This window comes from Dendrobates tinctorius, unplaced genomic scaffold (genome assembly GCF_039654945.1).
Source record: "Dendrobates tinctorius isolate UK_male_01 unplaced genomic scaffold, ASM3965494v1 ptg000084l, whole genome shotgun sequence".
NCBI lineage: Eukaryota > Metazoa > Chordata > Amphibia > Anura > Dendrobatidae > Dendrobates > Dendrobates tinctorius.
In genome coordinates, this window is record NW_027361752.1 from 21,184,327 (window position 1) to 21,204,110 (window position 19,784).

Genomic DNA, 19,784 nt, shown 5'->3' on the forward strand with positions numbered 1-19,784 from the left:
TTCAGATCCTGGATGTTGATGCAACAGGCAGGTAAGAAACAAGAACTAGAAGCACTGGAGGCTGAAAGCAAACAGGAGACCCCTAAAGATCAGGCAGGTAAGGCAGGCGGGAAACAAGAACTAGAAGCACTGGAGGCTGTAAGCAAACAGGACACCATAAAGAAGTATAAATAAGGTACTAAAATCACTGTACTGGTAGGCCGCAGGTTGCTTGGTGTCAGGACTCCAAGCCAGCAGCTCTTGTGCACCAGGCAGCAGCTCTCCCCTTTGAGCTATTTCAGCTCGCTGGACAGTTCCTTGCTAACCCAGATACCCAGATGCTAGTACCTGGGTAATTCCCGATTGGCTCCAATCGGTAACTTCTGACTGGCTCCACCTTGTAAATCTTATGATTGAGCACCCTATTTAAACCTGGCATTGCACTTCCTTCCTTGTGAGATTATTGAACTCCCAGTCTTAAGGCTGTGTGCCCACGTAGCGATTTTTAAGCGTTTTTGCCGCGATTTTTTGCGCGAAAATGCAGCGAAAACGTTTAAAAATCGTGCACAGAACGCCCCCCATGCATTCCTATGGCATTCCGCACATGCTGTGCTAATGCTGCGTTTTTTCCCGCGGCGGAATCGCATCGCGGAAAAAAATCGCAGCATGCTCATTCTTTTGTGCGGAATCGCAAAGAATTGCCGCGATTCCGCACCCATAGGAATGCATGAGAATCGCTTACTTCCCGCATGTGGCTATGCCCACCATGCGGGAAGTTAAGCGTCTCATGTGAGGTTGGTACCCACGGTGTGGAGGAGAGGAGACTGTCCTCCAGGCCCTGGGTACCATACCCCTGTAAAAAAAAAGAATAAAAAATAAAAAATCGGGGTATATTTACCTTCCGGCGTCACGCGCTGCATTCCCGGCCTAAGCGTTTCCAGTAATGCCTTGCGGCACGGTCCTGTGATGACGTGGTCTCGCGAGATCGCTATAGTAACGCGAGACTACGTCATCACAGGTCTCGCAAGGCATTACTGGGAACGCTGAGGCCCGGGAATGCAGCGCGGGACGTCAGAAGGTAAATATACCCCGATTTTTTTATTTTTTTTAGCATTTTAACATTTTATCTTTTACTATTGAGGCCGCATAGGCGGCCTCAATAGTAAAAAGCTGGTCACACTCGTCAAACACTATGTTTGACGAGTGTGACCAACCTGTCAATCACTTTCCAAGCGATGCTTCAAATCGCTTGGAAAGTGCTTGAACATGGCACACGAAAATCGTGGCAAAATCGCAATCATAATCGTGGTAAAATCGCACGGAAAAAAACGCGCAATTTCTGGAAAGGAGTCCGGTTTTTGGTGTGCGTTTTAACACGCACCGTGGGCACATAGCCTCAGTCAAGCTTTCCTTCCACCTGCTGCTTCATCCAAGACTATACTGCTGCAACCGTGTACCAGCCTCTAGCTATTCCTGACTGCGCAACCTGCTGATCTTTTAACTATACCGATGTTTCTCTGTACCGACCCCTGGTTATTCCTTAGCAACCTGCTGATCCTTTAACTATACAGCTGCGCCCGTGTACCGACCTCTGGCTATTCCTAACTAAGCTACCACCAGCTGTTGCACCCAACAGGTTGCAATAACATTAATCCAACCCAAGTGAGTCCATAACACCAGGACACAGAAAAATAAAAAGTCTTCATACCAAGACACAGGTGAGTGTCTTGGTGGGCCTTACATTGGTTTAGGCAGATAACATTGGAGCACGCCGGGCCATTTGCAAAACCCGGTGTGGAGCACAACAGAGAGCAGCAATCATAGGAGGTGATGAAGCCCTGCTGTGCCAAGGCAGATGCAAAACAAAGTCATTTCACACAGCTGTCGACTATGCAGCGTATTCTTTTGTGGCAGCAACTGTTCTCTCTCAGATGCGGCTGCTGCAGATGACAAAGGAGAAAATACAGTGCCGGAGACTGTATCAAACATAAAACATTTATTTTCATGCCATAACACGACTGTAATTACAAGGGAAACAGATAAGATCTCTGCATGCTGTGGGCATGACCCTGCCGGTACTTGTTACAGCTCCTGTCTAGCTGCGAGATAATAGTGAAGCAAACTCCACAGGAATGGGGAATATAATAGTGGAATTCTTCTCTGCAGCGACATGTGAAAGAGTCTGCAGGTAGCGGAGCTGGAGGGCGGCTGGAGAGTCCGACATGATAACAGCTGCTTCTTTCAGTGCACGAGAGGCATTCATCTCCCCCTCGGCTGCCACCACCTGTACAGAACACAATATGAGGACATATGGTTAACATGGCAGACGCCTAACATCACTGCTACTATTGATGAAGGTCCAACTTTTACCTTATTTTTTAAATGGCTACCAAAATTGTTAAATAACAAAAGCGATACTACTCACTTATATTTTTCAACAGTGATCCAAATATTAGATCTTACATGTGGTCAGCATGTGACCGCTGCAGTAAATCACTGGCCACAGTGGTAACATGCCATATTACTGGTATCATCACTCAGCAACAGTTAGTGCGACATGTGATTGCATATAAGGAAGAACCGGGAGGGTGACAAAATATTAGCACCAGCGTAGCCCAGGTCTGCATTCAGCAGCTTTCAGATCTACCTTATATTTACCGTAATACCTATGTGTGCACACAGAGGACAATGAGGAAAACTTAGGCTTACAATGGTTCACTCTAGCAAGGACGTCCAAGGTCAGTCTTTCGAGACGGGATGGTTTTCCCCCTGCGGATTTGGAGACTGGGGAGGTGGAAAAACGCACAAAAGAAGTGACATGCTGCGGATTTTGTACCGCAGGAAAACCGTGCGGAAAAAACCGCAGCGTCTGCACAGCGGTTTTTTTTTTCATTGAATTACATGGTATTGTAAATCACACAGCGGATCCGCAGCGTTTCTGCGTGGTAAAATCCGCTGTGGATCCGCAGGAATTCTGCATCGTGTGCACACAGCCTAAATCTGCACCAAATCTGCGTGGAAAAATCTGCAGCATGTGCACAGCATTTTTTGTTTTACATAGCCTTAAATGGTACTGTACATCACTTGCAGTTCTGCAGGGCAAAATCTGCTGCAGAACTGCACCAGAATCTGCACCGTGTGCACATACCCTAAGGCCTCATACTCACTGGCGATGAAATCGGACGATTGCAATCCGATTTTTAATCGGATTACAATCTGACCCATGTTAGTGAATGGGTGACATCTCACTTGTGATTTTTTTCTCAGCCAAAATCGGTCTGAGAAAAAAAATCGCAGCATGCTGCGATTTGCCGCGATTTTCGGCAATATAAGTCAATGGGTGCAATTAAAAAAACGGACCAAAAACGGACCATCCGTTTTTAACGGATACATCACCACTCTGTGGTATAGAACACTGTAAATGGTCCTGTAAATGACTGTAGAAAAAGAGTGGCTGGGGAAAAAAAACGGATGGAAATCGGATGGGAAAAAAAAATTGCATATAAATCGCATGACAATGGCATAACACTCCACCCTTTTTTGCAGTCCAGAAATCGGACCGTTTTTTTAATCGCCAATGGGTATGAGGCTTAAGGCTGAGTGCACACGTACTTTTTTACCCTGCGGATTTTTCTGCGCAGAATGGAAGAAATCCGCAGAACAAATTACCTGCATTTTTCCTGCGGATTTCTTCCATTTTTAATGCGGTTTTCTTGCGGTTTTTGTGCGGTTTACCCCCTGTGGATTTGGAGCCGGGGGGGTGCAAAACCGCACAAAAGAAGTAACATGCTGCGGATTTTGTACCGCAGGAAAACCGCGCGGAAAAATCCGCAGCGTCTGCACAGTGTTTTTTCTTTCCATTGATTTTAATGCTACTGTACATCACAATGCGGATATGCAGCGTTTCTGAGCGGAAAAATCTGCTGCGGATCCGTTAGATATCCGCATCGTGTGCACACAGCCTTAGGGTTGGTGGCACAATCAAATGTAAATTTTAATCATTAGATCTTGGAATAAAAATACATTTCCACAATTGGATGTGTTTAAAAATAATGTTCCTGTGCTGAGATAATCTTATAAATGTGCCTCTGCTGTGTACTGTGTAATGGCTGTGTCTGACAGTACAGTAACATGGTCTGATCATACCACATCTCCTGGGCAGGGAGCAAAAGAGAGTATACAGTAATTACAGTGTAGGGGGTGGACAGACCTATGGACCTGTCTGATAAAGAGGGAAAATCTAAAAGATGATGTGTACAATGCTTTATTCTGACTGGAATGTATATGTGGGGGACAACAGCTAGAATAAGTAAAAGATGGTGTAGTACCGGGTTTTGGCCACAAGATGGGGACATACAGTAGTGAGAAAAGGACTCAACAGAAAGCCTTAGGCTAGGGGGAACTGCATAGTCATGGTGGGTGGAGTTACGGGACTGGGAAGGGGATTTCCAGAAGGAGGAAATATAAGGGAGGAGATTCCCAGGAGTAGGGCAGAGACACCCAGGAGGAAGAGAGAAGTGAGAAGAGCTCAGGAGAGGACAGAGAAAGGAGACGCTCAGGAAAGACAGAGGAGAGAAAGAGACAGTTACTCGGAGAGGGGGGTGGCCCTGAGAAGACAGCTGCAGGACAGGACGGCAGTGACTAACGGAAGGTCTGGGGTACTGGACGGCTGGACACCGAAGAGTAAGTGTACAGCGGGCAGACTCAGCCAGGGGGAAGCGCTGTGGCCGTGGGCCATAAGGCAGCCAAGGTGAAGGAACCCAGAGGGGCCTTGCCAATAGGAACAGCAGGAGGTGACGGGCACCCGGGCCTAGGGGCAGAAGCTGTCGTGTATGCCGTGGATCTCAGGAAGACACCCAATAAAGTTTGGACCTGATTGAACGGATACCTGCATCTGTCTCCAGTCTGTTCCTCAGCCGAAAGGGACCACCCCCCAGTCGGCACACATACTACAACAGCACGGGTTCACAACTGATTCCTTTTGTGAGTAAAACATTTCCCTGCCTGTTTTTAAACAATATATTACATCAAAGAAAGAGTCAGTTGCGATCCCATACTGTAATGTCTGTATATTCACTTTTGCTTCCGTCCTACACAGGAGCTGTGGTATAATCAGACCATGTTCCTGCACGGTTAGACACAGCCATTACACAGTACACAGCAGGGGCACATGTATAAGATTATCTCAGCACAGGAACATTTTTTTTAAAGACATCCAGTTGTGGAAATTATTATTATTCCAAGATCTGTGGAATAAAATACACTTTTGTTGGTGGCACAACCCCTTTAAGACATTTACGCGTACCTGTTGCAGACTGATTTAGGAATGTAAAAAAAAAAATTTAAATTTGTCCCAGTTCTGACAAATACCCCAGCTATCCTCCTTAAACCATGCCTCCTTAGCCTTGATGGACAACTATACCATTGTGACAGTCACTGCGATCTGTGCTGGAAACCTGTGCATGCACCGTGTGCTTCCGACTATTGCTGGGACTGTATGTGAAAGCTGTGACAGTCTGTGTCCAAAAAAGGCAAGGTGTATGAAAATCTCCCTATAGGTTGGGTCAGGGGTGTTACTGGGCAGGACTTTAAAAGCCTCTATTTCCCCAGTACTAATTGTTTCGGTACAGTCAGTGCACTAAAATTCACTACAACAGACAACGAGGCTGATTTATAAAACTGTTTGAAATGTCGCAATAAATTTGTGCAACATTTTGCGACTTTTGCCGTTTTTACACCAGTCCGGGCCAGCTCCGCCATCTTTTTGTGCCAGAAGGGGGCATAGCAGACAAACTGTATTCCAGTCTCTAACTATGTTACGTTTATTCCGGTAACGCTACAGCTGCTGAAATATGTGCCAAATTCAGTAATATGCACATGCTTCATCTGACTCCTGCCCACTCCTCATCAAGACTGGTGCACAAGAGACAGTTTTTATTAATCGGCCTTATAGGTTTGTTTTAGTAGCCAAGTGAATATGGGTAGTTTTGGCAATCTGATCATCTTTCTATTCCCTGGTGAAGGATATAAAGGAAACCTGTGTATCATATAGTGACAGTAAGAAGAATAGTCCTGAGACAATCTGAAGTACCCCCTCCTGCAGAATTAGGGGCAGAACCAGGAATGGAATAGGAACTTGTTCATATTGCATAGAGATGAGCGAACGTGCTCGGATGAGGTGTTATCGGACCATGCTCGGGTGCTAACCGAATGACTTCAGCATGCTCGAAAAATATGTTCGAGTCCCTGTGTCTGCACGTCTCGCGGCTTTTTGACAGCTGGGACACATGCCGGGATCGTCAAACAGGCAATCCTTTCATGTGTTGCGCCTGTCAAACAGCCGTGAGACATGCAGCCGCGGGGACTCGACAAAGCCACTAGGTACGCCGAAGCCACTAGGTCAGCACTCAAGCATGCTCAGATAACGCCTAATCCGAGCTCATTTGCTCATCACTAATACCTATCCATAGCAAATTATCATATATTGTGTATAAAGTATGCATAGTTATTACATGCCTCTGTAAGGGGTGAGGATGCAGGTGGCACTGCATGTGACAGTAAGTTATTATAATGACCTTTAGAGGGATGACGTCTCGTCATGGCCGCACATGCGATGCCAGCTGCCTGGCAGTAGTGACTGGTTCCCTGGCACCGATCCTGTATACAGTATAATGATGTCACTGACAACAGTCAGAGTTGAATTATAGGTGACCGAATGACAATAAAGCAGAAAAACAACGTGCCCTGTTCACGTACAGAAATAATCATCAGAAAAGCTGATAGGAGTCCTGACGGCGGTGATCATCCAGGTTTTAGAAAAGTAACGTTCCGCTGTTTCTAGTGTATCTGGAATGGGCTCATTTCACAGGAAATGTCTAATACCATCGTCATTTATTCCTGAGTAGATAGAAGCACCCTAGGGGAGCAGCCTCGAAATATCTGCTTGCTGTCAGGAAATAAAAACCTATGTAATACAGAAGTACCAAAACAGAACTTAACACTTCTCACAGCTAAGTATGTCACAAATCTATCCCAGCTAGGCAACTATCTGTGAGAAAAGTGACCATGCTTCATACGGATAGGCCCTACCTACTTCTTATGCCACAAAATATGAAGGCTTGTTAAAAGAGTATGTGCACACTTTGCGGATTACCCTGCGGATTTTTCCGCGTGGATTTGGCTAAATCTGCAGGTCAAATGACCTGCATTTTACCTGCGGATTTAGTGCAGATTTTGTGCGGATTTCCCCTGCGTTTTGACACCTGCCTATTCCTATAATGCGGATTTAAATCTGCAGAAAATCAGCGCGGAAAAATCCGCAGCATGTGCACAGCGTTTTTCATTTCTCATAGACTTTAATGGTACTGTACAACGCAGCAGAATCTGCTGCGCATCCGCAGGACCAAATCCACTGTGGATCCGCAGCAGAATCCGCAACGTGTGCACATACCCGAAATGGGCTTTAGATTACAGGGCAATTTTCTGTGTTTTTTTTTTTTTTTGTTCTGTTTTTTTTTTTTTTGGTTTTTTCCTCACCCTTCTGCCAACAGCCATAACTTTTCTTATTTTTCTGTCCACGTAGCCGTATGAGGGCTTGTTTATTGCGAGCCAAGTTGTTCTTTGAATGACACCATTCATTTTACCATAATAGCGTACTGGAAAGTGAAAAAAAATTCCAAGTGCGTTGAAATTGCAAAAAAAGTGCAGTTTCACAACTTTTTTGTTTTTTTACTGTGTTCACTATAAGTTAAAACCGACCTGCCAATATGATTCTCCAGGTCAGTATGAGTACGCAGATACCAAACATGTATAGATTTTTTTTTTCTATTTAAGTGGCCAAAAAAAAATTAGAAAATTTTGAAAAATAAAAACAAAATTTTTTCTTGCGTCTTCATTTTCCAAGGCCTGGAACGTTTTCAGTATATTTCTCTCTATAATTTATAGATCAGCATTGGTTTTCAGCCTTTGAGTTGCTTCTGTTCACTCACAGTACAAGGTGATTTTATAAGTGGCAAGAAATGGATACAACAAATTGAATACATTCATACATTTCCAATGATAATGCTATATTCCCATAAAAATGAAAAAAAATCCAGTCTTTTGCACACTTATTTCAGTGTTTATTTTTATTTTTTGTTTCTTTATGGCTTGAATAAATGTCGTGTTTTTTTATGTGGCATTTGTATAATTTATTCATTTGTAATTCTTTTGCATTCCCTGATCAGGAGTCTATAGGAAAATGTCAGAAACAAAATCCTACAATCGACAAAGATGCACCAAATTTATAAGGAGTCATATGCTCTTCTACATAAATTCGCGGCACACCTTCACCCCACATTTTTGGCTCAAGATGAGGTGTTTCATTGTGATTACTACAGGCCACACATTGGACCTAGGTCATCATCGGTCCTTGTGGCCCATAACAACCAATCACAGCTCAGCTTTCATTTTTTAATTTGCTCTAGAAAAATGAAAGCTGCGCAGGAATTGGCTGCTATGGGCAACAAAGACCATTATACTAAGAGCCAGTTTTCATAAATCTTTCCCCAATGTTGGTCACTGGTATATAGACACCTGGTCATAGGGACAGAGGATGGTTGCTGTATAACACAGCTGGCATTTGCGCTGTCTATGAATACCTGACATGGCGGATGTTCGGAAGGGAGTAATGATGTACGTTCAAAAAATATTGGCACAAACAAGAAGTATCAGACGCATTTATCTTCATTTCACTGACATGTCCAATCAAAATGCTTAACACTGGATCCGATTGGGATCAATGGACGGACATGATTCTGACTGATGACTGCGATGATGCCAGTGCTAATTGTGACTAGCGCTATATAATGCAAAGTCTGACTACCGATGAGACAAATGACTTCTAATACCTTTGCTCTGGCCTCACGAGCTGCTTCTGCCTCAGCGGCCATTGCTCTCTGCAACGATGAAGGCAGCTTGACGTCCTTTATTTCCACACGCTCCACTTTAATCCCCCATTCTTTTGTAGCATCGTATAAGATTCTCTGCGGATACAATAGTAATGATAGAAGTAATTAAATGTCATCTTACATATCACTTGAATGGAGAAAACAAAATTCACGGTACATGGACCATGCAAGTGCTGTCCGATTTTTTTACACACACAGCTCATAGGAAACCTGACATTTCAGCAGCCAAGTACAGTAAATTCAAAGCCCGAACCGTCAGAAAAGATAAATAGAATAGATTGAAATTTGTCAGTGAGATATTTAATTAGTTCAGTGTGTGTGTAGTTTACTTCTATTAAGCTAATAAATACGTTTACAAAAAATGGAGTGGGGTCCCCCTTCTTTAATAATCAGCTAAGGGAAAGCAGACAGCTGGGAAGGGGACAATATTCATGGGGCGTCCCAGCCTATTACTATCAGCCCGCAGCTGTCTGCTTAGACTTTGTTGGTTATCAAAAATATGGGACCCCAAGCCATTTTTTTATTAGCTAAATACAACTACAGAAAATTACACATGCAAGCACTGACTTCTCTCTACCGATCTATCTATTGTATTTATCCTATCTATTTCTGTATATAAGATTGCTTTATTAGTTTGAAAACTACTGTAGGTTTAAATTACATAGAGAATGACATTATGTAAAAGTTGGTGTTAAAAATGCATTGCATACACATGTCATACAGATGTCATAAGGAAGCTAGTTAAAAAAAATTGCAATGTATTCGTCCTACTTTTCTGGATCAGCATCGGAGCGCCGATGGCCAGTTCAAGCATTGCGATCCTCGTCTAAGGTATACAGCGGTTTGACTCTTCCCTAAGATAAATATCTGATCAGCACAAGTCCTGGTAATTTGCTGGGAGTTTTCAATTTAGACTACCATAGATTTGGCATAATTGTGAAAATTATTTGTTAGGTGTGTATGTGTTATTACGCTCTGGATTCCAACAAGAATGTTGGTATTTAATGGCAGCAATAAGAGATCTTGGAAATGACGAAGCATCAAAATGCAAGTATATTAGCGAGTCTGAGAACTTATTTGGATAAGTGTAATAAATAATACATGGATACAGATATAGAAGCCATCAATATGATCGCTATGAAAACAGTGCAATTTGCAGCCGCTCCTACTCTCTTTAAATAAAAGTTGCTTTTAATATTGTGGTATAAGTCATGACTTGACTGCTACATCTGTATGTATGAACAGTACGATGTCTGTGAGGTTTGTAGGCTGCATTATACAACTTCATACATGGCTGATATTATAACGTCTCCCTACAAGATCACAGTAACGATTTATATAATAATTAACCACATTGAAACTGTGGGTATAATGATTAACTACTGCTAGTACATAGCAAAGGGAAGAGTATTCTTTGTGGTGTAAGCCAGAACGGCAGATGGGGCTTTTCTATAGAGGTGTAATACAACTACCATAGAGCTGCCTATGTTCTCTTCTGCATATGGCTCCAAATTTAAATCATGGCATGATCTACTGGACTCGGTCTGTATTCTCACCTGGCAACACATGGCAGCTGTATGGGTTGGTACACAAAGTTCTGGACATAAGACAAGAAATCTTTAACCGATTGCTATATCCTGTTAAAACATAACTGCAATCACAATTGAAAAGTCAGCTGTGACTTCAGTATCAATAACGCACTGTCATAGGTTTACCGCAACAAAGAGGAGCCAGAAGACCGCAGATTCTGATTTCTGCTACTCCTGTTCTGAATAGAAGCACTTCACTTTCATATTAAAAGGTGTAAATTTCTTTGGGCAGTGCAGGGGTTAATCTGCTCTGTTGAGAGCTCTTGGAGCTAAGGTTCTCAGCTGTGCACTGTCAGCCACTCCCATCTCCTATATAATCTGTATCCTGAATAAAACACATGGTCCGAGCTAGCTTATGCTGCATGGCTGGGAGAATAGTTGTTGGCGGTTATTGAAGAAGGTGTTTGGTGGATTTATCTGTGACAGTAGCTTGGTTTTGTGAGTGTGATAATTCCCTTTCTTCTACTTTTGTTTAACCTATCATTCAGTCCCCGGTGCATACCTCTGTTATATGTGAGTGCATATTTGTATGTTTGGTATTTTCCGTTATCCCTGTTCGCACTACCTTGTTAGTCTGGCTGATGTACTACGGTGCACTATTACTCCCTCTCCCCTGCATGGCGGAAAGGTACAGACTGAGGGCGGATTTAGGCGTTAAGGCAAGGTACCTGGCCCCGGGATCTTCACCTTCAGAAGTTACTCGGGAAACAGGGCAAGCTAGGGCGCCTCCTAGCATTAGGGATTGGGAAGGAGCCCCTGGTCCCGGGACACCTGATAACAGAGTCATGACATGCACACTTAGAAGTGTAAGAGGCTGAGACATGGGAAGTGTCATGGTTAGGACATGGTTAATGTCCTGTTCTGACAGGGTTAACATTGCCGGTGTCATGGTTAGGACATGGTTAATGTCCTGTTCTGACAGGGTTAACATTGCCGGCCTCTCTTTGGATCTGGGAGGGGTATTTATGCTCACTCCATACTGGCATTCTCTGTCAGTTATACTGCTATTCTGGTGTGTCTGACCCCTGGTGTGTGTGTACTCTGCATGGCTTGTTTGCTTCCCGTGTATGACCCGGCTTGTTCCTTCACTCTGTACTCCGTCTCTCGTTTTTGGTACCATTGTCTTTTCTGGTTCTGACCTCCTGGCTTGGCTATCGTTACTCCGTTACAGTTTACCCCTATTGTACCGTCTAATACCTGTTCTGGTTTTCTGATCTATTGCTACGTCCTGACTATTCTTTCTGTCTAAGCCCTTTGGTACTGTCCTGCTATCTCGTGCTTTGACCTGGCTTGATCTGGTATCTGTCTCTGTCTATGCTCCTTGGTAACAATGTCCTGTAGTTACCCTTCTAGGAGTTTCCCTGCAGCTCCTAGCTCTGTGGAGCTTAGGCCACGCCCCCAGCAGTCACGTGATTCAGGTCCTGGAGCATGCATTGTCACCACTGCTGCTCGCTCCGCAGGTATCTTTGTGCACAGTCATTGTACTCAGGACACGCACCCTGGCTCAGTGAGCAAGTGCAGTGCGGTGTTCCTGACAGGAAGATGTTTAGAAATCTTTAACTTTCACGTACCAGCAGCGACTGGTTAGTAACTTTGTGGTTATTGTTCATATTAGTTCCCCGATTAACAAAATGATGACAAAAAGCCAGGTCATGTGATTGTACAATGTCACTGGCAGGCACAGGGACAACGATTGTGAGACTCCCACCAAGCAACTACTGCATTCTTGTGTCACAAAATGAAGTTTTGGAGTTACGTGCAGGTCCATGAAAATTTTATTGCTTACGAAGGAGTTCCCACTTTTAGTGACAGTACTTACACTCATATGATCAGCCATTTCTTCACGATCTACCAAAATCTCTGTCAGGCTTTTGGTACCTAGCATATTCCGTAATGTGGTCTGTGCCAGCATCTGAGTAGCCTGATTGGCATTGTCCACTTTAACTACTGTAACAATTGGATTGAAGATCCGGTAAAAAACCACAGCATCCACCATGATGGTCACAGAGTCCTTGGTGAGAACCTGAAAGTAAAAAAAAAGGACAAAGTACACATTTACAAAGCATTAATCCATACAAGCTGTAAGTAATTAGGAGTCCTCTCAGATGCAATAATAAGGTATCACTCCCACTATGAATATTTACCGATCTGGAATTAATATAATATTAAGGTCCATTTACATTTAGCGATGCACCAGCGATCCCGACAACGATACGACCCGGTCAGGATCGCTGGTGCATCGCTAAATGGTCGCTAGTGAGCTGCCAAACAGGCAGATCTCACAGTGATACAGCAGCGATACAGCGGTCGTTACCTTTCAGACGCGGCGATCCTGACGTCCTCCCGCCCGCGTCCACACGTCGCTCGTCGACGCCAGCAGGAAGCCCAGCAGGAAGCGCCCGACGAGAAATGGAGCTGCATGATCACCGACAGACAGCCGGGGAGCCGGTCAGAGGTAAGTATCACACATAGCGATATCGCTGCTGCGTCACCAGATCGGTGATGCTTTAGCGATATTGCTAGCGATATCGCTGTGTAAAACCCCCTTTAGAGAAGGACGATGTCACGATCCTGCCGCTGACACTGGTATGTCACGGACGGAGGGATGCGACGCACTGCCGACACACGGCTATCACAGGCACAGGGGGGCTTATCTTAGTTAGCCCACCGCTGGCACCATGTGATAAAAACAGCAAGCTAGTCTTGCCCTAACAATTTATCGCAGGGGAGTTATTTTGGATGTCCCACCACTGCTAACAGTCTTCCACGAACTGTGGGGATTTATGTATATCCTACTTTTCAGTTCTACTTTAGAACTCGCAGCTCTACGGCGCCCCCTTACCCTCAGGTCAGTCAAGGAACTACACCTGGGATAATTGGTCGCCGGTCGGCTGCCTCAATGAGGTCTGGCCACCCGGCACGCTGCAATGAGGGAATTATAAATGCTCTGGCCGCAGCCACCCAATTAGCTTATAAAATCCCTTCCGTCACTCTCAGCAGTGCCCAGGGACCAGACCACACATCGCTGCCACCAGCTACGATTCTCTTAATAAATGAATTAATTAAGAGGGTCCGTAGCAAACCCCCAAATAAGTAGCGTAATTATCTTCAAGGCACGTAAATTCGTTTTTAGAGCATGGAAACAGAGCTAATAAGTCTTATAATTTATTCCCAAAAGGGCAGTGATTACACAGATAAAAGATGTTACAAAGTTGAGACATTAGATATGTACAATGCAAATATAAAATAAACAGGTTGAAAAAAGAAATTAACACTTACATGTGCTTAGATGGTCTTAGGCTGACCATGTGAGGAGGAGGGGCAGCCAGCCACACGTCTCCACTCACCTGAGAACATCTTGGCATGAGATCTCTGGCAGGAATGACCAATTTTAGGGAGGGAATACCTTAGAGCTTTGGGCTAGTGACATCACAAAAGGGGCCGTCTGGTGAGGGTCTTCCCCCTACTCTAGGGGTTAGAATCTGGCTCTGAAAAGTTTATAATAACTATATCTCGCCGAGGGTACCTCGTATAAACACAAACATGGTACCATTCTCTTTAGCCTGTCGAAGGGCATAATTCAAGACCAAACATGCAGTAATTACAGTATGTCACAATGTTTAGGAGAAATCCATTTCTCAGATTCTGTCAGTACCAGGAATTAGAAAGAACCACTGCAGTGGAGTCCGATCGGCGTACGTTACCAATATGCCGTTTTCATATTTGTGCCGCAGATTGGGTCCACTGTACGACCTGTTTTATTATCTCCCACACTTGAATTCGCCACATGGTGAAGACAAAGACATTCTCTCCACTTAGCTAATTAACATTCCTTAGCTGGGGAGAGGGAAGCCTGGCACAGGAAGTGTCTGGTGTAGTATTACCAGCTGGAGGCGCAGAGCTGCAATCTGTGTGAGCTGTGGGGGAGGAAGGAGGGGGTCGCAGCTATGTGACAGGCAGAAGTCTCATCTGTAGTGTAATATCGGAAGATTCTGGAATGTCCCAGAGAAGTCATATCTTACTTATCATTACAGACGTCCACACAACTATTACTGAATTTATTTAAGGGGGTTTCCAAGCATAAAACTGTAAGGCATGTAGGGTAGTTTCACCACTGGGACTCTCATCAATCTCTCCAAAATTGTACCCAGCCCCCTCTATCAGGGAGTAGTTGCCAATGCGTGCTTACTCCATAATGACATGAATAGAAGTTACAAGTATCTTTAGGGTGTTATACACATGTCCTTACCATAAGAACAAGTATAGTTACCCGGGGAGCCCTCTCACATAATCACATCCATGTGTTACTTACCAAGTCTGCCCAGCGTTCAGAAAAGCAATGGTGGATACACGCACCTCACTTCCCAAACTGGAGGTAGTCTATCCTCCTCTTACAGGCGAACAATCATTAATCTTCCTGAGACATTGCACAGATGCAACCTCCCCAATATAAGCATGGGTGGAGGCACTAGCTCGAAAATGTGCCCATCTCTATTTGCAGGATAATTCGGCAGTCTGGTGCTGCAGATCACTCATTTACCCGTTGTCACCGACCAAAGGTAGTGAGAAACCAACACCTATACTCTCTGGACCACATGCTGACCCCCACACATCTAGCTTTGTCCTGTCTACCACACATCTGGCACCTTAAAAGGGAATCTGTTAGCAGGTTTTTGCGATGTAATCTGAAGATCGCATGCTGTAGAGGTTAAAACTCACAACCAAAGATACAGCAACAAAAGAAACATATTACACATAACTTTTAGTTATATCTCCCAACAGGTAAAATAACATCATCTATTGTGGAAATAACAAAGGCAACTTAAGTACACAGTCTCTGATTTGTAAGGCTATGTGCACACATTTTGAGGCAGTCAAAAATAACATGTTTTCTAGAGGGATTTTTTAGAATAGTTTTTCATCTCCTGATGTGATCTGGAAAAGATTTGTCCTGCAACTTTTTTTTTTTGCAGTCCTTTGATTGATCAGTGTCTATTTTGAAAAGGATGACATCAGTAGCCGCCTCAAAGTTACATGAACTTTTATAAATATCACTATTAGACTTTTTAAAACCTCAAGCAGAAGAAAATGAACAAAGGACTGAACATATGACCAGCAAAGAGGTTTTACAATAGAAATGAATAGAAAGAGTCTTTCGAGAGTTTTTGAGCAATTTTTCAGATTTTTTTGGAGCTGATCCACATTAAACTACTCCTAACTAAAAACTTCTATGTGTGCATACTTTAAGGGTATGTGCATACAACTTCTTTGCTTACAGCAGCTTCTTTAACATCAGTAACGTTTCCACTCTTCACAGTCACCAGGTCATACACAGCGCAGCGTGACTCGGAGCGTCTGAAGAAAGGTAATGTTACCAATGTCCCCACTCTTCAGAGTCGCCAGGTCTCGAACAGTGCTGGGTGACCCGAAAGTGGTTGTTTCAAAACCTATGGAGTGTCAGAACGAGTCTCCATAGGCTTTGTACGTCAAATTTGCTGTACTACGACAGACCTGCTGGAGATTTTCTTTTTTTTAACAAAGAGGTATACGAGGGAAAGTGTCTTTTTGGAATTTATTCGTGTGTAAATGTTTTTGTTCTTTTCAGGTTTCTATTTGTGGACTTTGTTGGATTTGTTGGACTACTTTGGATTTGGTGGACTACATCGGACCTTCGTGGGATGATTTTTTTTTTTATTTTTTAATAAAGTGGTGAACCAGGCAAAGTGTGGGGAGTGTTTATTTCAATAGCATTCTCAGCCGGGCTGAACTGCGGTGACATCAGCACCGCGAGTAAAAGTCACTGATTTCACCACAGAAAATAGATCTGTGGTGAATTCACTGAGCTGAACTGATGTAAACTCAGTAATTTTTGAGGTGATGGATATTGTTGTTTGTTTTATTTTTGATTTACTGCAGGGGACGAGGGCTTCAATGGTGAGTATAACAGTATTTGTTATTTTAACATAAAAATGGAAAAGTGTGCTTTGTTTTGATTTCAAATAAAGGGCTTTATATATATTTTTTTCATAACATATATTCAGTATGTAAAACAAGGGGCAGGTTATTGAAGAATCAGGGACCTGACATGAGCCATACAGATGAATATGTAAGAAGAGCATATTCAGTATTTAAAATAGGGGGCAGGTCACTGAGGGATCAGGGACCTGTCATAAGCCATGCAGATGAATATGTAAGCAGAGCACCAAAGGCCGCCCCGCAGCATGAGAATCTTAATAACTGATAACGGCAAATAAAGATTAAACAACAACCACAAGACGGATTTCATCAACCCAGGTATCATTTTAATCAATATAACGGCACTGACTTGACACTGTAGGTTACTGAGCACAATGGTGCTGACATGTTCCCTTTAAATACCATTCAATGCTGCCCATTGTTCAAGCTCATCTAGATCCTTCTGAATCCTTTCTCTGTCTTCTCTAGAGGTTAGCTATCCCTGCTAGCCTTGCATCATCTGCAAATTTGATTAGTTTATCTTCAGTTCCTTATCTAGATCATTTATAAAAAATGCTGAACAGCACTGGTGTCAGGACAGAGCCTTATGGTACCCCACTTGAAACACTCATCCATTTGGATGTGAAACTATTTATTATCACTCATTGAGTATGATGACTGAGCCAGTTATGAATCCACCTAACCATAGCCTTGTCAATCCCATACTTCTCATTTTTTCAATAAGGAGAGTACGAGATACTTTATCAAATGCTTTGCTGAAGTCGAGATATTCTATACCACATTTCCTTCATCCACCCAGTCAGTGATTCCCTCATAGAAGGAAATTATATTAGTCTGGCATGACTTCTTTGCTACAAACCCATGCTGGATCTGGTTAATTACTGTATTTTTATCCAAGTACTTACATACATTACATACATGCTGTTTAATAGTTCAAAGATCTTTCCTGATATAGAAGTAAGGCTCACTGGCCTGTAATTTTCTGGCTCCATCTTTTTTCCTTTTTTTGTAGATAAGGACATTTGCCGTTATCCAATCTTTTGGAACTTCTGTTCTCCAGGATTTTTCAAAGATTCTGGCTAGTGGTTCTGTAATGTCCTCTGCTAACTCTTTCAGTACCCTAGGATGTAATTCATCTGGACCTGGAGATTTATATTCATTTAAATTAACTAAGTGTTCCCTCACCATACCTCTATTTATGGATAGTGTGGATTCTTTTATCCCTTTGATGGCACCGTGCAGATCCGTGTTTTAATGCTTTCTGTCTCTCTTGCAAGCCTTACTTCATTTCAGGCTTTAGCTCTTCTATCTCTTGCCCTGCATGGCCTGCAAACAGCATTATATTATTCTTTAGATATGCCCACTGTGGTGCAGCAAAGGGTATAGTGCTGGATGGAAGATATATTTCTCCCAGCAGGATAACATTTGGCCCGGGATTTTCCCTAAGGTTGAGGACCTGCAGTGATGTCACGGTCATGTGATCAGCCCATGTGATGTGCACCTCACCTGTGGGTGTGGTTATGGGCTATGTAATGTAGATTGTTGTTTGGCACATGGTCTGTGTGCAAGGTGTGAGGAGCTAGGCTGGAGTTAGTCTGAACTTGTTTTATTGGACTACACATGTTGCAAAGGTTTTGAGACTAGACTCGAGCAGCCCAGGGAATGGCACCTGGCGGAGGCCGCTGACCAGGCAGCCGCTTAGTTAAGCCCGTCCCGTTCAAGGGTGAGTCTGAGACCAGTGGTTCTCCAAGTTGGAGTATGTTTGTGTTTTTTTTTTCTTACTTTCTGCTACTTACTGTTTAAAGTGTCATTAAACCACTGAAGTTTGGGCTCTAAGCCTGTGTGTTGCCTCATTACTGGGGCCCTGCCACTACCTACCAGAGCAAATCCCTACACCCCCTCTTTACATTTAATATACATTTCTTTTTTCCCTTTTAACAAGTGATCAAGTTCTGCTGTCATCCACCCCGGTCTCTTTAAATGCTCCCAATTCTTCCTTCCTTTCGGGATTGTTACCGATTGTGCAGTGAGAATTTCATTTATAATAATAATAAATTTTATTTTTATAGCGCCGACATATTCCGCAGCACTTTACATTTCAGAGGGGATTTGTACAGACAATAGACATTACAGCATAACAATAATCACAAACAGTAGATTATAACAAATACCAAGAGGAAAGAGGGCCCTGCTCCCAAGCTTACAGTCTATGAGGAAAGAGGTAGACACGAAAGGTGGGTGGTAACAGTTGCCCTGATTGTATGGACCAGCCATAATGTTAAGCGTGTAACAGTACAGACACAGAGGGCTAATGGATGCATAAAGCATGTGGGAACATGATGCGGGAAATCTGGTTATGGTAAAACTTTTGGCTGTGCCACACAGGGATAGATTAGGTTAATGTGTTGAGGCGATAGGCCAGTCTGAATAAATGCGTTTTCAGGGCACGCTTAAAATTTTGGGGATTGGGGACTAATCGTATTGACCTGGGAAGTACATTCCAAAGAATTGGCGCGGCACGTGTAAAGTCTTGGAGACGGGAGTGGGAGGTTCTGACTATTGAGGATGCTAATCTCAGGTCATCAGCAGAATGGAGGGCGCGGGTAGGGTGGTATACTGAAACAAGGGAGGAGATGTAGGGTGGTGCTGAGCCATGGAGGGCTTTGTGGGTGAGGGTAATAAGTTTATACTGAATTCTGGAGTGGATGGGTAGCCAGTGTAATGACTGGCACAAGGTAGAGGCATCGGTGTAACGATTGGTGAGGAATATGATCCTGGCTGCAGCATTCAAGACAGATTGGAGAGGGGAGAGTTTGGTAAGAGGGAGACCGATTAGAAGAGAGTTACAATAGTCCAGACGAGAATGAATAAGAGAAACAGTAAGAGTTTTTGCAGAGTCAAAAGTAAGAAAAGGTCGAATTCTAGAAATGTTTTTGAGGTGCAGATGACAAGAGCGAGCCACTGATCGAATGTGGGGGGCAAAGGAAAGCTCGGAATCAAGTATGACCCCAAGACAGCGGGCCTGTTGCTGGGGAGTAATAGTGGAACCACACACAGAAATGGCAATGTCGGGTATAGGTACATTAGTAGAGGGAGGAAACACCAGGAGTTCAGTCTTTGACAGGTTCAGTTTCAGATATAGTGAGGACATGATGTTAGACACAGCGTTTAGACAATCGCCGGTGTTTTCTAGAAAGGCTGGCGTGATGTCAGGAGAAGAAGCGTATAATTGGGTGTCATCAGCATAGAGATGGTACTGGAAACCAAATCTACTGATTGTTTGACCAATAGG

General features: G+C 43.5%; 1 protein-coding gene across 2 annotated transcripts in view; it reads right to left on the bottom strand.

Moving 5' to 3' along the window:
- Positions 1-1,960: 1,960 nt before the first annotated feature.
- LOC141097355 (stomatin-like) overlaps positions 1,961-19,784 on the bottom strand; it is a 114,444-nt gene continuing 96,620 nt past the window's right edge. For both annotated transcript variants that reach the window (XM_073584466.1, XM_073584467.1), the window contains 3 exons: positions 12,336-12,539; positions 8,868-9,002; positions 1,961-2,263 (listed from right to left, as the gene is read on the bottom strand). In XM_073584466.1, coding sequence (XP_073440567.1) covers positions 2,075-2,263; positions 8,868-9,002; positions 12,336-12,539 — 528 coding nt within the window. In that variant the 3' untranslated portion in view covers positions 1,961-2,074. The remainder of the gene's footprint in view (positions 2,264-8,867; positions 9,003-12,335; positions 12,540-19,784) is intronic.